Raw genomic sequence first — 27,778 nt, forward strand, 5'->3', positions numbered from 1 at the left:
TAATAAACATAATAATATATTGATATGCACCTCATTTTTAGAACTTATAAAAATATAATAATTCATAATATGTTTAATCATAGTATAGTATTAATTTAATGTTTGAAGGTTCATCAAATAAATGCGTATTTCGCAATAATGGAATTACCTCATTATATCTATTTAGATTTTTAATAGACGTTTAAGTGGAATTTTTTTAGTACAGTAATTCTATAAGCCACGTGCACATACGTTTTTTTAAATTATTTTTATGATCGCGTTTGCACGTTTTTTTAGTCCTTTATAATAAAACACTTGCTCCAATTTTTCAAACAATCGCACACCTGTTGAGTTAGTATATACACAATATATATATAGTATATTCTATACTCGTAGGTATATACATATAAAATGCTTAGGCAAATCAGCTAATTATTATTGAAACGTAAAATTAATTATGAAAAATGATCATTGTTTCGTACACTAGGTACAGTATGTTATGATATGAATTCATAGTTTTCTTTTTTCGTATACACTTACACCCTCAACTCGCAAGAAAGTATGTGATGTATGGAATGAGAATAATTTCTGCAGTATGTACCTATTTTTGGTAGAATTTTAATTGAATACTGTTTTAGTAAAAAAATACATTATGTTTTCTTTTTTAAATTTTCAATCTAGTTATGTTCAATGAAAAAACACTGAATTGTAGGGACTAAAAAATTCGGTAATTTATTTTTAATAATACATTTAAATAAACTGGTACATAAATTATGATTTAATAAACATAGGTGGTATATTATTTAAATTTAATTTTATAAATGTCTTTAAACTTAGAATTCAGAAAAAAAATGTAATAAAATAAAATATTAATAAACCCTAAAATTGGACAACAAGACCTACGTCATATAGTCATTGGTTTTGTGTTATATTACATCAAACTTTAGTTTTAATATTCCATATTTAGTGTTAAATGTTTATAATTTTATATTCAAATGCTATTTATATTTAATACTATATCTATTTCGTAATATATTATATTATCATATTATGATAGGTACTTACAATGTATATGTTAAATCTGAATACTAAAAAGAATCACCGATGTCCTATATCAATGAATAATAAATTTGTATCGTTGATTTATACCTCCTGTACTGTAATTTTATAATACCTATATATAGTACATATTCAACGCCAAGATTTAAATATGTTTTAATATATTTTAATAACTCATGCAATACCGTTTAAGAAAATATAGGTATTAGATAAATAGATAAGTAACGGTAACATATTTTACAGCAATAATTTATAAATTTGGAGGAGTATAATATATGTTAGCAGAAGAATTTTGAGCAGGGTGAGTTTAAGTTCACACTTTCGTCTTTCCGAATCGTGAAGACTTGCGGTGTAATATCAAACCTATTTGTAGACGTCGACATATTCCATTATTCGTTCTGTCTCTATTCTCTTTGATTGTCCATTAGTTTTATAAGGGGAAGGGTGAATATGGTATATATCAAACACATAACAGTATTATAATAATAAATAATAAAAACCCATTCCCACGAGACTTCAGTGGCCTAGACTTCAATCGTGACCGTGTCTGCATTATAATGGCATGTGAGAAAGGGTGTCTTTAGATGTATGAAAAAGCTTGCCAATTCCAAGCCGGTGAAAGGCAGCCAAAGTGAAAGGTACACTGGTGAAAGACCAGTAGAGTGAGACAGACAGGCATTGCAATCGGACCGGCAACTGTATATATGTGTATAAAAATGTGAAAGGACCTCTCTGTTGGTCGTGAAGGGTGAATGTGTCTCGTGTTATATTAAAACGTACCTGTAAACGAGAGTGGGTGACTGTGTTTCCGGGTGAATATGACCTTGGCCCGGGCCACCGCGAATCTCCAATCAGTTTGAAACCCCAATATCCTTTTGTTCAATTACCTATTATTTTCATCATTATAGCTATATAATGACACATTATCTAGATGACTATAGGTACCTACTAGACTATTTAGTAGTTTCAGAATATGTTTTTTTTAATTACTAACGATTATCTTATCTTATATTATATTATCATTTTGACCAAGGGCAAGACTCATTTTGTTTAAAAAAAACTTTTTTATACCATATCCTTAACTGCTGCGGGTCTTGAAAAGAATTGTTCTATTAATGTGTACACGTGTAGTCATTCTATTAAGTACTTAAATGTATTCCTCGTTTGATATAAAAAAAAAACCCAATAAAAACTGAAATGGCTTAATCATTTTAATAATGAATATAGCCTGCAGTAAGCAAAACAGGTGGTATGAATTATGAATTATAAAATAACTCTAGACGCACATTAAAATGCCTACTTATACAATATAATACCTTAATTTAATTGAGACAATTCAAAATAAATTGACCTTATTGATCTTGTTAGAAATGATTACTTCGACAGAATTATTACTTTTCTGTATAAAAAAAACGAATAAGAAGTTTTTATGATTAATGTGCCTACTATGTAAAATAAAAAAATCCATGTTTCACAAAATATTTTAAAAAATGTTGGCTTCTATTCAAATTTACTGGTTTAAGTGGTTATAGATACTGAACATGCAAAAAAGAAGTAATGATTCTTTCTGAATTTGACCCAAAACCGGTATCAATACAAAAAAAAAAAAAACCTTCAAATTGTTGTTTTCTTAACAACACGTTTTCTTTTAAATCAAAAAAAAATATTTCATCAAACCATTATAAAGTCAGTCTATAATTGAAAATATAGATAATAGTGAAAACCTTTACAGCATCACATTGTATAACCCTATAAATACCGTTACTATTCGGTATATACTCAAGATGCGCCTGACGCTCAAGTCGATATCGTTGACGTACCTATAATAATATGCACTTATATTATATGTATATAATATTATATATAGGTATTATGTTTAAATGGAGTAAACTGCAGTACTCGCCGCACTAGAAGTCATCCAGTGGTTCAAATGTCCAATTACTCTAATTACGGATATTTCTCCTGTACGAGTACAACCACTTGCGGCTGTCCATCATATTTCAGTTGTATACTTCCATATTATCGAGATTCAGTCGCGTATACCCATGCGGTTTATTACCCATATGATATTATATACAGACAACATAATAACAATATTCGTAATTGTCTCATATTTTTACACAAATCCGTTATTAGTTATTACCAGGCAGTCGCAGTCGTGGTCAACGCGATACGAACTTTCTTCGTAAAGAAAAATCTACGCCGAAAAAAAACGTTTTCCGCCTGCGTTTAGACGTCTCTTACGTAAATTATATTTTAAAGAAAATGAAAACTCAGACTCAATGGCGTGTAAAAACGGGTCACAGATGAGAACCTCCATCCGCGCCATATCTAAAAACCGTATAGCCCGCCATCAATGACGCAACTTGCCACCGACGCCGTTGCATCGACACCATTTGTTTATATATATATATAGTCTTTCAACACGCGTGCAAATTTTACACACGCCAATAAAGTCATGTTTTTGTGTTGATTAGTTATTTTTTTTTTGGTTTTTGACAAACAAAATTGTATATCCGCTGACCTTATTTAGGATCAAGATTATAATAAAATATGAACAAAAATGTTTTGAATTAATGGGAAATAATAACAACACAATATTGTGTCGTCAACGCTGCAGTATAACATCAGTAAGCGCAAATTGCATAATCATGTCATATTGTTTAATACAATTTTTGGTTTCGAAATAAAATTATAATAACAATTTTAGTTTAATGACAGATTAAAATAATTTAGAAATATTCATTTAAAAACTTTTCTTTTCTTTTTCCGTTATATCATTAATTGTATTCTACAATAAAATTTGATCCTTATTGTATAACATATTATAGTTTAATACAAAATATATTAAATGCATGCGTTTAATAAATTAATATCATTACACATTTGAGTTTAATAATACACCTACAATGTATTGTATTTACAATTGTACATCAGATTATTTATAGAAAAAAAATACTTTCTAATGTCAAGTTGAAGGATATAATAACCTCAAAGACGTGGGAGTTTAATGAATTTAAGGTACCTATATGCATATATAATATCATAAAAATGATTAGTTATTGCTTATTGATTTCATAGTGATACCACGTGCCAACATTTCATTAGCCTATACCAACAAGCTATTTTGTAGTTATTTAGGCACAGTCGATTTTATTTATTGAATAAAAACCGAGGGAAAAACTATATGAAGGTTCTTACCTAGTTGAAAATGTAGAAAACTGTGTTACCACTTTGTTATAAAAATACTCGGAAATCATGTAAATGGGAAAGATAAGGATTAAGGAAATCTACTTAAAATTTCTTAGAAGAAAATTAACTTAAAATATGTGTTTTCACATATCGCGGTAGTTATCAATAACATATAGCAAATATCAATTGTTTAATTGTTAAATATACTTTTCACTTACGAATCGTTACGTAATATATATAATATATACCTACATGTAATCCGAACACGGATCTCTTGAACCAGTATGTATATATTATATATTATATATGGTGATATAACTCGTTCCTTGGATGAATAAACATTAACCGAACAGCTTAAGGATATTGTACAGTGTACAATATACTATGATGCATATACGCTTGTAGTACCTACAGGTAAGGGTCTCTATATTACTCTGTTGGTATATTATATACGTATTTTACAAAAGATAACAATAATACAATATTATTTGTTGAAACAAATATTCGGTATAGTCACCAACTATAGGTATAGTGTCTAATTTCCAATTGTTTGCATATATGTCTTCGTTTTTGAAAATATGTCGTTAGTGCGTAGTATACTGCGCAGTGTTCAAACTACGTAAATGACAACAAAAAAAAGTTTTGTGTATATTATAGGCCTACATAACCCAGTGCACGGGCAGAAAAATACTCTTAAAAAACACTCTTAAAAATCGTACAATAAACAATATCACAGGACGCACGTCATAACAGTCTTGTCATCATTCCTGAATAGTATATTATACAATCCTATGTATAGGTTCCCATACCGGCTGGCTGCTATACCGCCTAACTCGACGGTTAAGTAGGTAAATAATTCAAGAATTAAAAATATGTATACGACGTTTCTCGAGTGTATAATAATAAATATTACGTATAAGAATCGCGTATGAATACCAACTTTATACATACCTATTACCTATATGGTATATCTATAAACACAATAATAATAATATGTCACAGCTGGTACAATCCGACAGTTTTCGAACAGACACGAACGAATCACCCGACGTTTGGCGGCTGCACCACTAAAATATAGGTACACGCGCGCTGCGGACGCCAGCGCCGGCGGCAGCGGACGCTAACGATATAATATAAGTAATATTATTGCCGCTCCTACCCCCATGAATTCGTGCGATACAATTTATCTATAAGAATCTACACGGACGTGATAGATGGGTCGTTGGATAATGATTTCCCATACATTTATACGCGTACCTATTAGGTACACATGTTTTATAGGTGTATATATATATATACGTGAGATCCATTAAAAGCGGACCGGACTTGCGTTCAATTTCGCGGATCCCGTCGTCGGCGTTAATGGAACGATTTAATAATATTATGTCTAGTGTGAGTGGTGCCGGGTCGATATATATTTTTGTCTCTTTCGTTTTCGCGCGGCGTTGGAGGGCGTTATATAGGCGAGGAGGTTATATAGACCCCGAGAACCGACAGGGGGCCTCGGGCAAACGAGATAAGAATAAACCGCCGGTTGTTCAGGGAGCGGGGTAAAAATACCGCCGCCGTCGCCTCCGGGGGCTCGGCGGTAGACGACCGGACCGGCGGCGGCGGACATGCCACGCGAGCGGCACTCCTGGAATGTGGACGGGAATGCGGCCGCCCCGTTGACCCGCGGCCGGTATGCGCCGCGTGCACGGTGCAGAACGCGCGTGCGTGAAAACACCAGTTCTGAATGAACACCGCTCTGCGCGCACAGACACGCACGCGCACTTAAATAAATATATATATATATATATTATTACGTATGTATATACGTATAAGTAAGTACCTGTATATATGTGGTACCTATATAACTAGGTACAGTAATATCGAAATACGTAATATTATATTCGACAGGTGTGAATGACCTAGAGTGACTTCCTTCCGTTCCTTGTTGTTCGTTCACCCCGCTCTCTAGTGCGTGTATTATATATTATTATCATTATTATCATTATTATTATTATTATTATTATTATTGTATATCCCACCACGTTATGATAATAATAATAATGTATTATGATCTCGTCTGACGATCACTCGCTTTGCTAAATAAAAAAAACTTGTCCTTGAACGTGTACGCGCGCGCGGATCACACGATCGCATATCGTTTTACTATGATCGTGGTGTGTGATGTTGTGTATATAATACACGTTATAAACGTCGTAGGTATATGACGAGCACACATATTATGTATAGGTCGTATATATATACGCGAAACCGCACACCGAGCAATGAGCATTTTAGTATTATTGTCTATAACGCTCAATATGATACATAATATGATAATATGTAAACAATAACTACGTTTAGGCGCGAGTGATAATAATAATAATATATTCGTGACATTGTTCGACAAACACATATTTTTGTATTTTTCTGTTCGCGTAAACACCGCGCGCGGCGGCGACCTGAGCCGTCCGTGATGCGTGTTGTTCACATCGCATAATACTACAATACGCGCGTGGTATGTATACTATATTATGCATAATATTTAGGTTCTTCCCGCGTTAACATATGCGGAAATGAACGTATTATTTTGATTGTTGTTGTTGTTGTTGTAAATCGTGAAAATTATCGGAACAGAAAAATGTAGACCACGGCCCACGCCATGAATCATGATATTGTAATAATATCTCCATATAGGTAATAGATATATGATTATAATATGTGGTATGGACGTTTTCGGTTATATCACACAGTTTTTCTTAGAGGCACGAACATGTTATTATGAAAATATTATATATTAATATATTCGATTAAAGTTGCTGTTATCTGGCCGCATGTAGAACACGATATTACTATAATACTATGTTATATTAATCGTTGAATATCGTCAACCGTCACTTGGTCTGGACGGTGTGTGCGAGAAGATTTCGTCGGAGGATTTAAAAGTAAGAAATTTTCTAAGAATTTTCGCGGTGACATTTTCCAATCAAACGTCCACTTCGAGTAGTTTAATTATTTTAAAGGTCGCTAAAATAAATTACCGCCTCGGATTCGAACAATTGAGAAAGCAAAACCTGTTTTGAACAAATAGGTTCAATTGCTGATCACCAGACGGGAAAATTGTCGGATACCGGTCAGAATTTGTTCTGTTCTGAATTTTATAACGTCGTATTCTATAGCCTCCGTAGACGATGTCTAGACACAGTGACTTTCGTCTTGCCATCATAACGTGACGTTTTCGTGGAATTCCGTAATTTTTAAATCAATTGAAAATATATATTTATTTATTCTTTATCTATTAACTCGTTACACTCTAATGTTCTCAATATATAAATTGTAACATTTCTTATTTAATTTAAGACAATTACAAAACACTGTTCAATAGTGTTAACCCGATAGAATCCTATTTGATGTACCTATCAGTTTGTTTACTGAGTAGTTATGTTTAATAAACGTATAGGCATCACACATATTATATGTTGGTGTGTGTCCTAGTTCATATGATATTTATTACCTATTCATAAAATATTGCAATTATATGTACATTACTCGTCGATCGTAATAATATTATTACGATTGTATTATTATTATAAATTAAAATGCATACTATACACATTACCTGTATAAGACATCTCTAATCAACACACTAATATTGTAATTATAAAATCTTATGGCTTCGTATAACAAGTAGTAATAATTACCTATTCCTGCGTCAGAAAGCTTATAACACGAAACAGCGAGAAGGCATAATAATAACAGTTAACATTTAATACTGATGCAGCTAATATCTTAAAAACGACTATTGAACACAGGATTATTACTTACCTGTAGTAATTACATCGTTAGAAGTTAATGAATTACAGTTATAAGTTACAACTATGAGTGTATAGTGTGGACCGATATTTTTAATATTCTTTTTTCCCTCATTTGTTGACTAATTATAGAAATTGTATTTCTTGTTTACTGTGTGAAACGCATCTTATACTATTATGGATGTCTAAGTATAATATTGCTAATTGCATAATTAAATCATTTTACCGGTAATGTACTTACTTCATGCACTGTTAAAGCTGTTATCAGAAAAAAAACAATTTATTTCCTATTTAATTCAAGATAATCACAATTAACAGTCTGCAAAAAATGGTATGCAACACTTCGTTAGAATATGACATATAAACTATTACTAACATTAAAATTATATTGTACCTTCGACGCATAACTGCATAAGCCAATTTCAACGAGTATATTACGTAAAATACAATATTTTATTTTAAGTCGAAATGGATAAAACATATTATTATGTAAATTTAATAACGTTAATGTCGTCTGACAAAGATTCCTACATTGTATTTCAAAATTATTATAAAAAATTTACCATTACCATTTACCGTCCTTTAAATTTAAAAATAAAATGCAAATTTAAAAATGTACCGAAGACTGAGGGATACTAATCACACACGAAAAAAATTAATATATTATAAGTATATTAAATTATGACTGGAACCGGTAATGGTAATGTACAAAATATAAATGATACTTGAATAATCCGGTTTATATGAACAAATTCTGGCACATTCTCCTTGAAACTTATTAGTAGGTATATTATTAGCTAAATTAGCTTATTGGTTAAAATGCCACAAATTATACATGAGAAGTCGATATAATTTTATTTCCAATACTATATTAATACCTATGAGTAGTACTGTAATCAAACCACTTGTTTCAAACGTTTTTATATTCATTTATTTGATTCCATACATTTGTTGCACATAATAATAATTTTTATTTTATATAATTTAAAATTAAGTGGTACCCATATATTCTTATTGATTTTTTTTATCATTAGTAAACTGTATTTAAAATTTCATAAAGACCAACTTATTATCAAAGATAACTTTCCATTTTAATTATTTGCTCATAATATATATGTTTTAGATATCAACTTGATTATTATTTATTACGATTACAAGTATAATTTTCCTCACGGTGTGGATTATATGCAATATAAAATAAACCAATTGTAATAATATTATTTTACAACTAACAAATTTAATAAATAACGATTATAATCTATATATATATATAAATGGAGCGTGAACAATTGTTTTTACCTCATTAATCGAGAATGGCTGGTCCGATTTGGATCAAATTTATTCAAGATATTCGTTATTGCAAGGAGAAGGTTTTTACGAAAAAAAAATTAAGGAAATCCATCGGAAAAGTAGGAAATTTGGATGTAACAAATACAACAGTGGCACAACAGTGTATTATAATAAACTTGGTATAACTTTGATACTTCAGAGCTAAATCATAAACTTACGTACAAACACAGTATGGGGTCCGTGAACTACCGTAGGTAGATTGCCTACCTGATAATATACTGCTGCGAATCAGAATTTTTATTCCCGGCAACGGAAAAGTTAGGATAAATTTTGAACACCATACACCGAATATTAAATAACGAATTGAACAAAGTTTGAGTCATATAGCGTTGGTACATTTAACGAGCAACGTAGTGTACGGGATCAGTTAGTTTATAATATAAAGTACTTAGGTATTTACCTAGGTATATTATAATAATATTGCACTTAAGTATATAAAAACAACTTTAATTTAACTTTAATAATTCCTATAAACATTCTGAAATCAAATGTTATACTAATAAACATTTCAAAAAATTAATTTTTAATATTTTTATTAGATATTCTCCAATGTTTAATTGAGTGGAGAATTAAATTTATTTTTATTTTCATAGTGGCAATGTTTTAATTTGAATTAATGTATTCGTAAAGTTATTCAATTTTAACATTAATTTTCTGGATATGTATAACTAATATGTATTGAAACGCCTTAAACTAAAAAACAGATCATTTCCGTTCAACTCATCAAGTGGAATATAAAAAAAAATCAATTTTATATAATTCGTGTACCAACTATTATTAATGTAAATTTTTTAGACTACGTTGAGATGTAAATTATAATACCTATATATATTTTATTCGAAAGAAAAAATATTTTGTTTTTGCTGATTAAGAACATAACACAAACAACCCGAAAGATTTTCGTGTGCATGTACCTACCTACTTATAATAAATATTCAGCGGCGGTTGGTTTGCAACCTATCATTAAACGTCCGCCCGCATATTATATTTAACTCATCGAAAATTGTGGCCACCGAGGTAGGTAACGGACAACGGTAAACCCGCTTGGTTTCCGGCAGCAGACAAAATTGGATTTTTTCGAAACAAAACTTTTTTTTTTAGATGTCTTTAATTAGCGCGTTTGGAGTGCTGTTACAACGTTTGATAAAAATCCGTACAGTACAATTGTGATTAATTCAAACATTAAAACTATAGTTGTAACACCCGTTCATAAAATAATATATAGCATATTGCACATAATTAATATATTTTGTGTTTATATGCGCGGTGATAAACCTTCAGCACGAGATGTCTATTTGCTTATGATAATTGATAATTAAAAAAAAAAACACATTGGTTAGGTACATATAAGAATAAAAACGAATATTTTTCTATGCAATGTAGTACTACACGTACTACACGTTATTATAGTAATAACTCTAACAACTATGTTTGTAGAAGGTTGATTGTTATTTTTTTTGTCCTCCGAAAACAATTAAGTATCGATATGATACCGACGAAATCGACTGTGCGCTACCAAACAAATAGTATTAAATAAAACGCATTATTTAAAATTGAGTACCTATATACAAACACAAAATGATAATAATTGTAACTCATCTAATGTGAATTAATTTATATCAGGAAGCATAGATTTGTCAATTATTAATGATTATAGTTGATTTTAATATAATAATATATAGATAACGATAAGTGCATTATTATTATTGTTATTGTTGTTCAAGTGAATATACAGACAGGTTGTAGCTGCTATAGGTGGGTTATAGGACTACTGATAATTATTGGTTCAGTTTACAGACATACACGCGGTGTACTTCAATTGTATGCTGCATGTGCAATATACATAATACATATATAATTTATATAACAGCACTCTAATATTCCGCGAGAATTTAATGGCCTGGCACAGCTTACCATAAAGTTGACTACGCTTATTATTTCGAAGTCTTTTTTTCACTTTTAAAAAAATATTTTTTACATAATTTAAAGCAAAAAACATTTTTGAGTAGCAGTGTATAGTGAGCTAACAAAGTAACCTACTCCAATAAGACACTTTACTCCGATCATTAAATCATTATACTTAACTATAATATGTACTTAACTTATTAACTATGCTTGTTCGAAATTAGATTTTTATTTATCAAAATACTACGAAAAATATTCTGAATACCTATAAGATTCAATATGTTGTCTTAAAAAAAAATTAAATTACTTCAAAAATTATAACGATACATTTGTTTTTAAAAACGTTGTTTTGCAATGACATCAATAATTATGTAAAAAAAAAAATAATTTTCAAAATAATCAATGTATAGACACTTATATGGACCATCTAGTATATTATTATATCACAGTTTCTTGCATAATTTAACGATATTAATTTATATATATTATAGATACGTAACTATATAACTTCTAAATTCTATAATCAAAGGTATAGTTACTTTTTGTAATTATTTTAGTTTGTATATATAATAATATGTATTCAAGTGTAAGAATAGACTAATTAATAATTAAACATTTGAACCTGTTTATTCGAAGAAAATTGACTACAATAGTATAGGTACTTAACTGTTTAGTGGCCTATCTTTTTATTAAGTATGTATCTACGTACATATAATATTCCTGCTGTATTGGTTTTATATGATCTAAGAACACATCAATTATATTATCAGCTGTGGGTATATAATTTGGTGAGTTATTTTCATAAAATATATTTACTTATATACAAAGTAAAAAACCTAGGCGATTATAATAAGAGAAAGATTCAGATATTATAATTTCAATATATAATAATGCCTATATGAATTGGATTTATATATATATATATTATGTACCTACAATTCTACATATAACTGAATTGAAGGCAAGACGCCTTTTAATTCTTGCCGTCATCATTATACATCTATGTTTGCCATTTGTTATCTTTCTTAATTTGAAACAATTTAAATCAAAGTTTTAATGATTTAATATTTTTTTGTATGAAAATCCTGTTGTAGAAATATTATACATAGCGATTATTGCTCTTATACTTATAGTCATATATTATTATATAGTTTATGCCAAATCAAATGTTAATTTTGTATATTATACTCAATCGTTATACAATACACATTATTCAATGATTGCATTGTTCATTGTGATGCACACACGTCACACATAATACCTACAGGTATAGGTGCATCATAACTATTGCATATACGATACACCTAAGCGTAAAAGTATAAGCGCGTACGACATGTTATAATATTCGATATTAATAATATCTGTTTGCGATTAAAAAGTAAAAACCATAGCACGACCAATGAATAAATGTGTACTCGTTTATTATATTTTATATGACACGTTGATATCGGTGTACGCATACCATATTATTACGCATGTAGGCATGCCTGTAACCAACGGCGTGTATAGTATAATATGAAACATTATGTCGACAAATCTCCGTCGACGTCGCGCGACGGTCGTATTTCAAAAAAAAAATCCCGCATATTGTTTTTCACTATCGGTACCACCGTATACCGTGTAATAACCATAAGTATAAATACCATTATATTATATTCTTTTTCGCCTGATCGTTTCCTGGACAGCGCGCTTACACGCGGATCATGTTTTTGCCGTTTTTTCCTTTATGTATACATATTTTTATGTTATACCTATGTATGACGCGTGCGTGTTTTATACAATTTGATCCTCTTCTGGAACGAATTCCCGTTACGCGGGATATCAAAACCTTTATATATGTATAGAGCAGCACGCGGTGATAACAACACACTACTACCGGTTCTGCTTCCGTTACGGATAAGGCGACCGACTGAAAAAAAAATGATTAAAAAAATAATAAACGAATGAAAAATAAGAAACGCCATCGTCGTGTGCATAAAACAATACCGGATATGATACTTAAATAATATACAATTTTATAAACGCTCCTCAACCCCCGTGCCGGTGCTGTGCAGCCAACGCGCTAGGAACTCTTTACAAATTCAATTACGTCTTATTATTATTATTTATTATTACCAACAGTATGTGATGTATATATATATATATATGGTATATAGAATAGACATCGCCGTCATTCACATAGGTAATATTTATCGTTACCGAATGATAAATGGTGTCATGGTGAGTATCGACGACTTTACGAATGGGGTATAATATTCACTATTTTATCTCCCACCCTTATACATGACATTTTTAAAATTAACATATTAACTATCGTGTGTTGTGTTGCATCAATAACGAAATCAGTCAGTTTCAACTGACAATATGATAATGAATACGTTTCGTACCATACGTACTGTCCCATATTTTATCACTAACCTTATATTTGAAAACGTATCTATATAGACATTAGACATCACGTTCAATGACATTATACATTATTAAGTTTAAAAAATATAAGACTATAAAGTCAATATTAAAAACATAAGCTGATCGGTATTAATAATATACGTAAGTATACCTATTTACGGATGTACGTAATTTAGCCCGTGTATTTCGTCATCATCGAACAATATCTATAATATTATGTACAAAGCTTAAAGTTCCGATTTTTAAACGGACGCAATGTAGCATGATATTATAATGTTTAAACCTACGCCGCAAGCGCGCACGCACACAAACATACGCGTTAAACATAATATAATATATGATATAAATTCGCCGCAACCGTGCCTGCCCGCACCACCCACGTCACAGGTACTCGTTGACAATATTTGCATAGGTGCCAAAAATATGTTTTCCGTTTTTTATACTCTGTTCGCGAAAATGTTATACCTACATGAGCCACATAATAATATTTTAATGTGCAGGTATATATTTGCGTATTTCAATGATATTATACTCGTGTGATCCGATATTCCGATCAATTGAATTCGGAATTACATTCATCTTCTAAAATCGTGGATTATAAAAGTGCTTTACTAATTACCATAATATGTACCTATTAATATATTTTAATGTATTAAATTATAACGCGTATAATATTAAGACTTTTTATTATGTTATTATCACTCGCTTTCGACGTAACAAGGCTTGATCGATCCCATATACCCCCCATATTTTGCCATAACCACCATAAAGTAATTTTAGTACTCTTAAGTAAAAATTGTTACACAAGTTTGAAATTTTAAAAACTATCTTAGTATAAATTATTTTAGAAACCCGTAATGATCGGTCCTTTTTGTGCACTTATGACAAGATCCACAATGATGCAGGATAGATTTATTGATTCTTTTATATTTTGAATAGATATCAAAAGAGATTTATCAAACAAAATTGAAAGCAACTATATATTTTTAAAAACTATTTCATCAAAGATGGACATTCATTGATTTGTAATTAATTATATAGTTACCTAATTTCCCACTATTAATTTAATTAATTAAAAAGTATCGTGCTTAAAAATTGTATTATTTATTTTTGTTTAAATAATTTTGTTAATCATTTGAGTCAAATAATTGAGAATAATAGTCGTGACTCATAAGAGTGTATGGTGGTAACTGGTGAAGATTTATAAGACTTTGTTACGGTGCAGCCGTGCGGGGCTCTAGCAGTCTAGCTACTGCATTTAGTAGTATAACTTAAACTTTGGTGTTTTTAAACAGTGGTTAGGGGGTGTTGAATTAGAGATTGGGGGTGCCGGGTGCCAAAGCCTATGTACCAATTTATCATATACGTATTTAAATATTTTTTTGAACCAGCGTGAACGCATCCGCAGTTCTGTCCTGAAGGGAAATGTCCTAGATTCTCGCATTCCATTTTACGTATACAGTTTTATGTGACGCGTGTAGACTCTACACTCTATAGACTATATAGAGTGTTGAATATAATATATTATACATTTATATGGATATACAGAGAATCGTAGAATATCGACATTTTGATAAATACCATATCGCCGTATAATTTACGACGATAATGCGTGCGCGGTTAACTAGGTGTATGGGATTTTTGCATTTCTAATAAACGCCGCTGCCGCTGCACCGCTATTTGAAGGTAACTGTAATAGCGGACGCCGCGCCGCCGACATCGCGGTCGCTATAGGAAACGGTTTGTGCCGGCCGACCCGGAGAAAGGCAAAGAACCGGTTAATCGAGTGAGTGAATATTTGGCAAGGGCGTGGCTTAGAGTCATGTACATATTGTACATATTATATACAATACAGCTAATATTATATTGTATATAAACTTTAGTATAATGTACATAATATATTATATTTATATTTATATGATTATATTATATATAAATATTAATATAATATATAGGTATACAATATAGTAATAATGTAATATATATATATAATATGTAAAATACAAAAAATATATATCCAACAATAGTGGGCGTGCACTGATACATATTTCTCTTCGAATATAATATAGAATAGGTACAGTGGTGGTTACTGGCGGTACACGGTGAAAGTATATAATATACACAAACACATATAATAATATTATACCCATACCTAACAACAATAATGTAATAAATGTATTGTACCTGTGTGAGCGCACGATCAAACGTCGCGACCATGGTGTAGGTGTACCGCGAGAAGAGAGTGGAGAAAGGCCAGACGAGTGCAGGCGGATGCATTTTACCTGAACGTATTTATTATATTTTTTTAAATATTCATGGCACATTTCTCGCCACCACTGCCGCCGCAAATATCATTATGAACTGAAATCGTGTATCCCAAAAGTAATCGCTGTTTAAATGCATATATATTTTATGCCCATATACATATACTTATAACAGTACACTGTACGCCAATATTTTCACAGTAGAGTGCTAATTAATCGTGTTGATTACCTATATACGTAGTATTCTTGTATATAATGTAAATGATATATTATTAATTATACTTACTATCATTATTATTTTATTTTTGACACAGCTTATAATGTATAGATATTCGCATTTTTTCAATAATACAATATTATTTAGCTTATGCTTCGAGCATTCGAGCTCAGGATTTGGTCTTAAAACTTTAAAGGGTCTTTGTACAATATGATTGAATATGTAAAACCTCGAGATGACACCGCCTGTCCGCTCTATATATATGTATAATGTATGTATAATAATATAATATATACAATGAACTTGGTGTGCAAACCGTTTTTCACATCACTTCAGTCTTCCCATGACTATTAAACAGGAAAAATGTCATGAATATAATGTATTAATATGTACGTAGTACGAGCGTGGTTAGTATATGCATAGGCCCCATAATACAGGAAAGCCAGTAAAATCCAAGAAGGTAATGAAGTTTCGAGTATAGTAAAATATGTATTCGTTTGATATTCATCGACATGGACATGGAAGAATTCCAAACTCAGTTGGGTGCCAATTAATGCGAAGCTCAGTAGAGATTATTTCATACCAAATATTATCACATTATCTTTTTCTTTTTTTTTATATAACGCTATTTAAAACTTACTCGTAAAATATCGAGGACATCGCTAAAAAAAAAATGCTTAATGTATTTCAATGGTTACAATAAAAAAAAAATAATCAGAATTATACATTTGTTGCGTTGTATATATTAATTATATTATAATATATAACATAATACATAAACTTATATTTTATTTAGTTGTTGAAAACTGGCGAGATAATATTGTATAAGAGCCTATAATAAATTCAAAAAACTAGTTTTTCACTTTGTTCAGTTAAACAAAATATTTTATATAGGGGGTATATACCTATATACACATAATTTCAACTGCAAACGAGTTAAACGAAAATCAAATAGCATTAAATTTGGAAACTCACGACTTCTTGTCCTTTGGAGTCTGCAGGGTCGTTTAAATCATTCGTTATGACAAGAGTAGGTAGGTAACTGATGAATGCGTAAAAGTGCCAGTAAATATATTTTACCTACATATTAATATATTATACTATGCGTTTTATTCTTTGAAGTAATATCTTAACTGTTTACAGACTAAACGCATTTTCAATTATCATAATAATATATAATAATATGTTGGCCATTGAAGATTATTTGACTATTTAGATTTGTATTTGTACTTTATTGTCACATTATGACACATTTTTCCTCATCATAGATAAGTGAGTAATATTATTATTTATTAATTAAATAAATTATAATATTATAACGGTTTAAGTATTTAATAATTGTAGGTAGTAATTAAAGAGGCCAGGCAACAATATATATACAAAAAATATAATATTATGTTTAAAAACATGCATAATGAAATTAGAAGCAATTATTATTATTATATGATCCACCGTAATGTTTATGCTTATGAGTTATGACTTATGGATTTATGATATAGGTAGGGGCACACTTCCGAATGATTATAAATTATAATACATAGGTACCAATGGAAAGCTAAAATAATATATTGCTCTCATTGTGCTCTTAGATGTTGATTTAACTTCCTGGCTGTAAAATATTATCGTGTTGTTTTCAAAATACGCACATGGCCAATTTGTAAATATGACGCGATAATATTTTCAAAACACCATAGTAAAGTTATCATACGGATTTTTAACACTTTTAATTTTAGCTATGTAATATATATATATTGACTTATTTAAAATGCGTTGTTTACTTTTCATCGACAAAATGTATGATATTATTTTTTCTAAGCGGTCGACTCTGATCTGTTTGCGTCAAAATATATGTACTAAAGTTGTGACATGTTCACGTCCAAACATCACGTACGGTTTTCTGTAAGGGGTATTATTGATTATTAAACCTTAAACGACGTCAATAGTATAATATAAACGAATTATTATTATATTATATCGACAAAATATGCATGTAAGTGTTTCTGTATAACTATTGACGGCATGACATACATTCGAGTGGGCGTCACGTCATATGTATTGGATGTCAAATTAAATATACCGACAAATTATTTGAAGTTGTCCAATCATGGTTATTCGATTATGGTGGTCGTAAAATGTCGCCGGAGGTGCAGCAGCATTTGTTCGCGCGTGTCTATCGAAAATTTCTCCACTTTCTTGGGTGATAAAGAATAACAATATCGAACGTAACTTTATAACATGCGTCGGTATATTATATTATATGATTGACCTTATTTAGGAATTCCAAAAAGAAAAAAAAAACTTAACGCGATCGAGAATGTCACATCAACCATGTAATATAATATATTATAATATACACGTGTCTCACATATTTTATTTTGTTCTGTCTCTCAGACCCAATCGTATACTTACCTAAAACGCGATTAACCCATTATGATAATAATTAATAGGTATAATATAATATTATGATACCTATTTTATGTGCTCGACAATTTTTAACATCAAAGTTTGTGTTCCGCAGGATATTACCGACGCGCTGAGAGGCACAGAAGACACGTCCGATTGGCTGATCGGTGGAAACGGCCGGTCGAATTCTCACGTGGTGCTGCACGACCGTCTGATAACCGACGCGGTGATGTTTAATGCCCCTATCAAGGCCGAACACTCGTATTGTACCACGCACGGGTCTAGCGAATCGCTGGACGCTATAGGTGAGTCACGTCGCCGCGCATCATTCGTCGCCGGATTTCGTAATTCGCCATATAAATATATAATATAATATATAAGCTCGGCGTAAATGGTGCATTCTTCGCCGCATTCCAACAATACTCTGTACCGTGGAACAATATAATAATAATAATAATAATATAATGTAATACACTCGTCGCGTATGGTGCGAGAAGAACCGTGAACCGCTTTTGGCGAAGAGGGGGCAACGGCCGTGAGTCATGGAAGACAAAACCCGTTACGTGTTCCACTAAAAGAAAATGGTCATTTGTTTAATACATATAAAAATTATATACCTATACATCGTGATGGGCCACTAGAAATATTCCTCAAGGAACGTTCCCGGAAACAAGGAATATTCCCCTATATCTGGTGAATATTCCTTAACAAAGAGTTAATTGATACGAATGGGTACTTACCTACTAGGAAAATGGTATTTTATTTCAAATCTCGATAACCTGTCATCGTCATTAGTCTTCCTATTCTCATATTATAATCTTTTTGTGCATAAGCTATTTGTCATTCGTTTAATTTGTATAACTATAAATTAAATATTTAAAAAATTTAAAATCAAATATAAATAACATGAACAATATACTTAGGTATATTATAGATAATTAGTAATTACAAATTATAAATTACCAGCCTTAGGAATATTTTAGTGAATTTTCTTATTACTATACTTATACATGGGCCATTCATACACATCGTATCATGTAATACGTAGTTATAAATTATAATATTAAAAAATTAATTATTAGATGCTTGAAGTATGACAGTATGTCAACCTTTCGTTTATTCCTGTAAAGCAAATATTAAATGCGGTGCGTAGGTATTATTATAATATGTCAATATATTATACATTCATTTGATAGTAACTTAATTAGGTAAAATACATGTGCGATGTCGCCGAAATGCATACAACCGAATTGTCGGGGTGGATGTATGTAATGTATAATAACTAATAACCCTTTCTAGTAACCTTTTGGCTTTTCAACCGATTTCTAAATTGACACAGAAAATAATAATATGCAATTATTTTATCGAATATTCATGGTGTTGACGTTTTTTTCATGGAAATGTCATAAGTTGTATGCAGACTGTCAGAAATATAAATATAAAATATCATACATGTGGTGCAGTTTAGTATAGATGTTTAACCGAATACCACAACAGCGGAAGCTGTTTTTTAAAAAAAAAAAAAAAAAGGCAACTGAGCCTGATTTTTTTTAGTTCTATGTAGGCACTTTACAGTACATACATAATACTTGTTATAAGCACATAGTATGAACGTATGATACATGCTAATATGCAATAAAATAATGTCATCAACAAATATTACTGTGACCATATTAAAAAGTTAAAATTATTATTGTTACCTAAATAATATTTTTTGACAATTATTCTCTCATATAAGTATAGATATACCCTTTTTAAGTTTAAATGTATTGGATTGAACCACAATGGACTATCACAATTTTTTTCAATTATAAAAAATACATTAAAAAAAAAAAGTACAATGTATAAGTATAACACTTCTTTTTTATTGTTAATTATGGTTATAAACATTTCTTAGATTTGGACGAAGATAGCAGTCAGGACGGAACGTGTAAGCTGACGTTTGATGAAGTTAGATGTGATCGTACCGGTAACATTGAAATGATTAGTATCAAAGAGGACACGACTTCAATAAAAGACGAACCGATGAGTGACCAGGAATATGTTGAGACTAATTCCTCTTGCCCTCCATCACCATGTTCTGCATCTGACGATACGCCCAGACATTACGGCAAGGTAATATTAATAGCTATAGCAGATTTATTGTAATAGGTTTAAATCAATTTTTTAATCGGACCTGTTATTAATGTATTCGGAAAAAAACCCATTTATTTTTATGGTTGTTATAACTTTTTCTTAGCCAAACAAAAATTTCAAAAAATAAAATTATTTATTTTTAAAGTTATAATTCGATAAAGTATAACTTAAATATTAACATTTTCAATTAGTTGAAAATATTTTTTTTTGCTATTTCATATTATAGGTATTACATTGGATACAGTGCATACTAAATGTTTATTATTGAAAAAACTATTCTATTAAATGTAATAATAAAATGTGATGTACATATTGAGTAGTTATAATAAATAAAAAGTGGCATATAAATACTAGGAACATACCTATTAACTATAGCCTATAACATCATTGGCCATGATTTCAACATAATAATCTTGCATAGGTATAAAAATAAATATAAGCGATAATATAATAAATAGCTAATAATATAATGTAAGAACAAATATTGATTGCTTGGAGGGTTTTGGAACTTAAAAATAACTTTAAAATAATGGTTAGGTACAGAAATATTTTTAAAAGTTTTTATTTAAATATCTTTAGAAGTTAGATTTCTCCCTTAATCAATTTATAACCTTTGTTAATTTAAATAACAAACAATACGTTCTGTATGCATAAATAATGATGATTATTTCGTTATCTTAAATATTAGTGTTAAATGTTAATTGATAATTTACAAATTTAATATGTTTGTATAACTGTAAATATGTTGGTCCTATATGCGTTTTTAAAAATAAAATGTGGAATACTTTTAAAGAGTAACTAAAAATATCGCGATACTATATATTGAATGTAATTAGGTATTACAAATGCCTTATAGTTCTAAGAAAAATCATTAAAAAGAGAGAATATGATGGATATATTTACGTTTTTTTTTATACACCTATTTATAAACCTATATTAGTTTTCATTTACATATTATAATGGCTCCCATTACTGTAGTTACAATAAATAATATACAATGATGACGTCATATTGTTTCCTGATGTTTCAGAGATCAGAATTTATTGAACCGTAGAAAAAATATAATGTCTTGCTTAACGCTTAATATCTTTCATATTAAGACCTATCAGTTGGGCGAGTTTACTTATATTATATGATACAATAAAAATCAATTTTTCAGCTATAATCGGCAAGACTAAACAATATTTATAACATATTGGACAAATATAATAGCAACTATAATAGGTATATAATAGTGTGTTACTAATGGAGTTTTCATTTTAAATTATTTAGTGTGCACAAATATTATTAAATGTTCAATACTTTTTGGCACTCGCTAATAGAAAAATGACACTACCGGGTAATGTAAAGGTGAATAATTATTAAAGATAAGTATAAATAAAAAAAAGTTCAAGAATACTATAGTGGCTAATTAACTAACATTAAACTTAGTATACAATATAAAATATTTTTAATTCATACCAGAGTAAATAATAATGAAATTTGCTATTGCTTAATAATGGAACGAACCTACTCCTTATAGCCTTAAGGTACTTACGACACTCACTAAAATAATGCAATAATTACAACTAAATAAAGTTTTTAAATTATAATTTAAATATTATTGTTGTGAAACATAAGGACGATTAAAGACGGAATCTAAATTATTAACTAAAGTAATTAGTGTTATTATATTTCTTGAAATTTAATAAATTATAATAATTCATTTGTATACTTCATAGTATGTTGATAAAATAAAAATTAAATAAAATCAAACTAATAATTTAATCACCAATTTATTAGTTTTTAATTTTAATTATTTATGACATTATAAATATATTTTTTTTTTTTAGAGATTTAGCCCTGCAACTATGACCATTAGTTGTTTATTTTGTTTGTAGGGGGGAGGAACGGTCGGAATGGTTAACTGAAACACGTTTGTATGTAGCTAAAAATACCGGGTGGTCACCCATCCGGTAGCTAGCACAACTGGCCGATATGTACACTCAGAGCATTTCCGCAGTTGAGTGTACTGACCGCGCTACACCAAGCCACATTATAATATATATATATTTCAATTTAATACACATAATATCATTTTTTACTTTCGCGGGTTCAATGTTTGTTAATTTAAGTAAATCACAAAATAAAAATATTTTGCTTGTGAAATATTTAGTATTTTAATAACATACTAATATCTTAACGCGTTAATAAACATTATTTTTCTACAAACTAAATTATAGACAGATATAAATTATTTTTCCTTAAGAAGAATATCCTTTTAAAATAACAAAGTTAATTATTTTCCATACTTACTTAGATTTAATAAAAATGCATTTCTAAATTTTAGATATAAAATTAACGGCTAGTTAGAGATTTCTTTGTAAAAGACTCAATATAGTAAAAATAAAGTAAAGTAAAGAAGTATACAAAAATTAAAAAGCTTAAAATATATCAAGATTGTATTTGTCATTGTAAATCTAATACTTACATTCATCGATACGTACATAATCTAAAATCATTCTGCATACACGTTTACACAATGCAAAATATATTACAATCTCCTTATTGAATGTGTACTATATAGGTATTGTTACATAATTCTTATACGAGTACTTATAATAATGGTAAAATATATTACTTTTGATATAAACATTACAATAAATGTTCTTCCTTTTACACGTTTAATCTGCACCACAGTCGTTTAATATTTTGTAGCGAATGGAGATGTTTGTAAAGAATCCACTATATACTTACCTTATATAATAAAATATATTTTAAAATATTACAGGTACAGAAAACCAGTTACAAAGAACCCACCACGGTCGTATTAACCTCCAGAGCTTTTCTCAACCAACCGCACAGATTAATCGTCCCAAACTTCGGTCTGAAAATGGATGGCACAGGTAATACCACAATGACATAAATTATATGTACAAAAAATATACCTACATTACAATAAAACATATCGAACTACACTCTACATTTGTATGGTGGCCCTGATATAATGGTAACGCGTTATAATACGCAGGAGATAAAACATATACTCCCGCGGGGGTGAGGACCATGTTCCCATAACCATCCTGTATACACTACACACACAAGGACAAGAGCGACATAATATTTTATATCGTATACGAACTGGTATACATATTACACATATTTACCTGGTACTCTCGTTTGTGGCCCCTCTGTAGGTTTTTCACTGCCACCCACGCCACCTTCGTCCATGTCCAGCGATAGCGAGGGCGGTAACGTATCACCGCACCACCGATCATCGCCCACACGGCGGTTGTTCCTGTCGACGATGTCGTCGTCGTCTTCGTCGTCCTCGTCGTTAGCCGCTGCCTCCTCCACCATCACCAGCAGTCGGCAGCCTATACAAACGCCTTTGATCAGCTGTCAGCCGAAAGGTTCTACCGGCGCACTGACGCTCACGGAAGAGGAGAAACGCACCCTGCTGGCTGAAGGCTACCCGATACCTACCAGGTTGCCATTGACCAAGGCCGAGGAGAAGTCGTTAAAAAAAATCCGAAGGAAAATTAAAAACAAGGTAACTCATAACTTCAAATGCTATACCACCGCACCAGAGTATTATAATATTTCTGCAGTGTCGCAGTTTTCGCGTCCGATTCGTTTCAGCAATCTATTTTTGACTATAATACTTTAATTTATTTGCTCAGATATCGGCGCAAGAGAGCCGACGCAAGAAGAAGGAATACATGGATACTTTGGAGAGGAAGGTGGATATTCTCGTTTCCGAAAATTGCGAGTACAAAAAGAAAATTGTCAATCTTGAAGAGAGTAATGGGTCCTTAGTCCAGCAACTGCAAAAGTTGCAGAAATTACTCGGGCTACAAGCAACCCACATCGTAAGTTTAAAACTTATTTTGTAGTCATATATTTATTGTTGTATCTATAAATTGACTGCCCGTTAAACGAAGAGTGTCCTTGGTACCATTTGCTGCTCGTGTGGTCACTGTCTACGTAATTTCGTCAGGCGTATTGTATAGGCAATATAGGTGCACGTATGCGTTGATTCATCTTTATTTGTTGACGACGAGTAAAATACTCCTAATGATCATATTTCAATTTTCAAATATAATTTCGTTACAAAACTAGCCTTAAAATATCGTTTTTAATGAATACTGTAAACATAATATCTTAACCGATATTGTATTGTATTCATTACGAACATTTTAATTTGGGCCTTGTTACTATGCCACAACAATCAATATTCATAACATAGTAGTATGATACGTACATATATGTGTATGTATAAACAATGCTACTACTTAGAATACTACTTAGAATACTATTAAAATATTAAAATAATTTATGCTATTTGTATTTCAGAGTCAGCAACTGAAGACCAAATAATTACAAACTTACTAGTGGGGTAAAAACTGTACATAACGACCAATGGTGAGTAATTGAATTATTCGATAGATAATAACTCATAATATATAATTATTATTATTATATTATTTAAATGGTAATCTGAACTAAAGTCAAAGTTATATTCCACTAACGCCATCTACTATTCTGGCAACGTTCTAAGCTATTGGTATATTTTTTTACCCAGAGAGGTCAATTTTCTAATATCCTATATGATCAGTTTTTGTATGCCTTGTACTGTGCTGTCGCACAATAATCACATCCATAATATTATATTGCGTCCTTGGGCGAGCATACGTTTCACTCCACTGACTATCATAATTTTTTAGCATACAGATGCAGCGTTAAAATAATAGCAATTACGAGTAAAAACTGTTATTTTATGTTAATTTATTTATTTTTTTACTTTCAGGTGCAAATACAATATGTTTAAGAGTTTTAGTTCAATGTCGACAGCTAGTCCATGATGTTACTAAAAGCGCTTCTGCGAGTATTCATATTTAACTATAACACTGCATGAATATGATGAGAGCATTGATTTAAATACGCAGACAAGATACTCGCAACGATACAAAATACAATTATTTATTTTTGACGTTCAGCCAATATTTTTAATACAGAATTTTTATTCACGGCTGATAGAATTTATGAAATGATATGCAATGCAAACCACATTTATGTCAATACATGATAAACATATTATTATATTCTGTAAGAAAAAAACGACTGATGAAATAAACACCAATATTATCGGATAAAAGTGATGTTTTTGATGCGCATAAGTGCATCATAATAAATCAAAAATAATTACCTTTTAATCTCATTATTACTCGTTGTAAGTGCCAAAATTATAATTATATACAATTGTGTGTACATATTTTTAAAAACCGCTTGTATCTGTGCCTGCCACATATATATGCTATAAATACGTTATATTTTGTCTATGTTATATATTTATAAATCGATAAACAAACAATAATGTTAAGGATCGTTTTCCTAGAGTATTAATAAAATAAATTTATTATACAATTTTTTTTGGTTGTACCTAAGTTTATTAATTAAATCAATTATATTATATCGAATTGTACATAATATATTTTATACATTTGATTCAATTGTGTTGTTAACTTAAAATATATATTTTCTAGTTAAATTAGTTAAATTTTAAATATTATTACATTACAAATAAATAATGAATTATTTTGTTTTAGAAAAATATTTTTGTATAAAAGACATATTATATATTAAATTATGTGCAATTTTTTAGCAGATTTCCATTAGCACGTAAAATTATTATTTTATGTTATAGTGTATAACACTTGTTTTTTATTATTATTATTATTATTATTATTATTATTATTATTATTATTATTGGGGTAGCACGTACGTTATATGTTTATGTATTCTCAGTTGTCCCAAATTACGTTTGGTCCTTTGTTTTACTTGTGAATATTGAAGGGAAATTATAATTGACCAAACATTGTGCTCATCAATAATTGTTTTTCAATATTGTTTTATTGGAGTTCACTCTATATTATGAACTTCGTTGTATAGTTACTACTTAATCCATGATTTTAACCCAAACAGTTGGATATTAAGATCGTATGAATAATAAAAGAAGGAAATATACTTTTGTTTTTCTTGAAAAAAGTCTTAAAAATGTTTTATTTCTTACCAAAAATGTCATTTTGGTATTTCACCAAGTTGATTCAGTGTGATATGTTGAATAACATACGATACCTATGAGTCGTCTATAAGAATGTCCTTTAAAGTTCATTATTATATAGTAGTCACTAGTCTGTGAGCAAGTCACGATCCTAAGATTATATTCCTTCAAAAATTAAAAAAAAAATCACAGGTGGATTTGTGAACCTAAAGTTATGTCTTTTGATATTCTAAATAGATTTTTAGGCTTTTAATAATCAACGGTATGAACCCTTCGTAAGAAGAAAATGCACACGGTTTCTCACTGCGTACAGTTCAAGTACTCCTCGTTAATTTTACAGTCAGCACTGTACCGGCACAAAATCCCACATCCGATACTGCTCGTTTACCATCCGTTCTAAAGTATGAATAGTTTATAATTTTATTCATATTTTAATACATGCAATTATTATCTTACATCAACTTGCGCTGGTTTTCGTGTTCATGTTTGGATGCCACTTAAATAAATGAATGCACTAGGTATTTACGGTCCTGATGCTATTGTGTTTAAAAATAATATTATGTAGTTTTTATGATATTATTACTATTATTTACTCCAAAAATATCAAAATTACAATAAAATTCCTGGTACCGTCATCGTCATTTGTGCTGTGGGTGTGTGTGACGATGCCGATGCCGTACAAAGGACGCTCCGGAAAATCTATACGACGTGACCGCTCCAAGGTCGACGCAGCTGCATTATGTATTTTTGAGTTTGCGTGCACATTGTCGTTGATAAAAATAATACGTCGGCAACGATATTATTACTTTACAGTAATATACTTACATTTTGTTTAAATTTTTCGTTGTAAATTACAAAAACGTGCAATTTAGGTTAAATTGTGCTATATTTTACTGTGTAGTAAAATCCTACGTGAATAAGCTTATACCTACTATAATATATATATTATTATCTATGTATGTGTGTACTGCAGTGTACTGTAAAGCGTTGGCGCCTGAATTCTGGCGACGACTGCCGAGTT

At 30.3% G+C, this 27,778-nt stretch overlaps 1 protein-coding gene across 1 annotated transcript in view; it reads left to right on the forward strand.

The window, feature by feature from the left end:
• Positions 1 to 26,741, forward strand: part of LOC100164023 (cyclic AMP response element-binding protein A) — a 43,147-nt gene extending 16,406 nt beyond the window's left edge. The window contains exons 2-8 of the mRNA XM_001948277.5: positions 18,694 to 18,883; positions 20,476 to 20,693; positions 23,485 to 23,599; positions 23,891 to 24,246; positions 24,377 to 24,565; positions 25,050 to 25,118; positions 25,504 to 26,741. Of these exons, the coding sequence (XP_001948312.1) occupies positions 18,694 to 18,883; positions 20,476 to 20,693; positions 23,485 to 23,599; positions 23,891 to 24,246; positions 24,377 to 24,565; positions 25,050 to 25,073 (1,092 nt within the window). The 3' untranslated portion in view covers positions 25,074 to 25,118; positions 25,504 to 26,741. The remainder of the gene's footprint in view (positions 1 to 18,693; positions 18,884 to 20,475; positions 20,694 to 23,484; positions 23,600 to 23,890; positions 24,247 to 24,376; positions 24,566 to 25,049; positions 25,119 to 25,503) is intronic.
• Positions 26,742 to 27,778: the final 1,037 nt, after the last annotated feature.

Source organism: Acyrthosiphon pisum, chromosome A1 (genome assembly GCF_005508785.2).
Source record: "Acyrthosiphon pisum isolate AL4f chromosome A1, pea_aphid_22Mar2018_4r6ur, whole genome shotgun sequence".
In the NCBI taxonomy this organism is placed as follows: Eukaryota; Metazoa; Arthropoda; class Insecta; order Hemiptera; family Aphididae; genus Acyrthosiphon; species Acyrthosiphon pisum.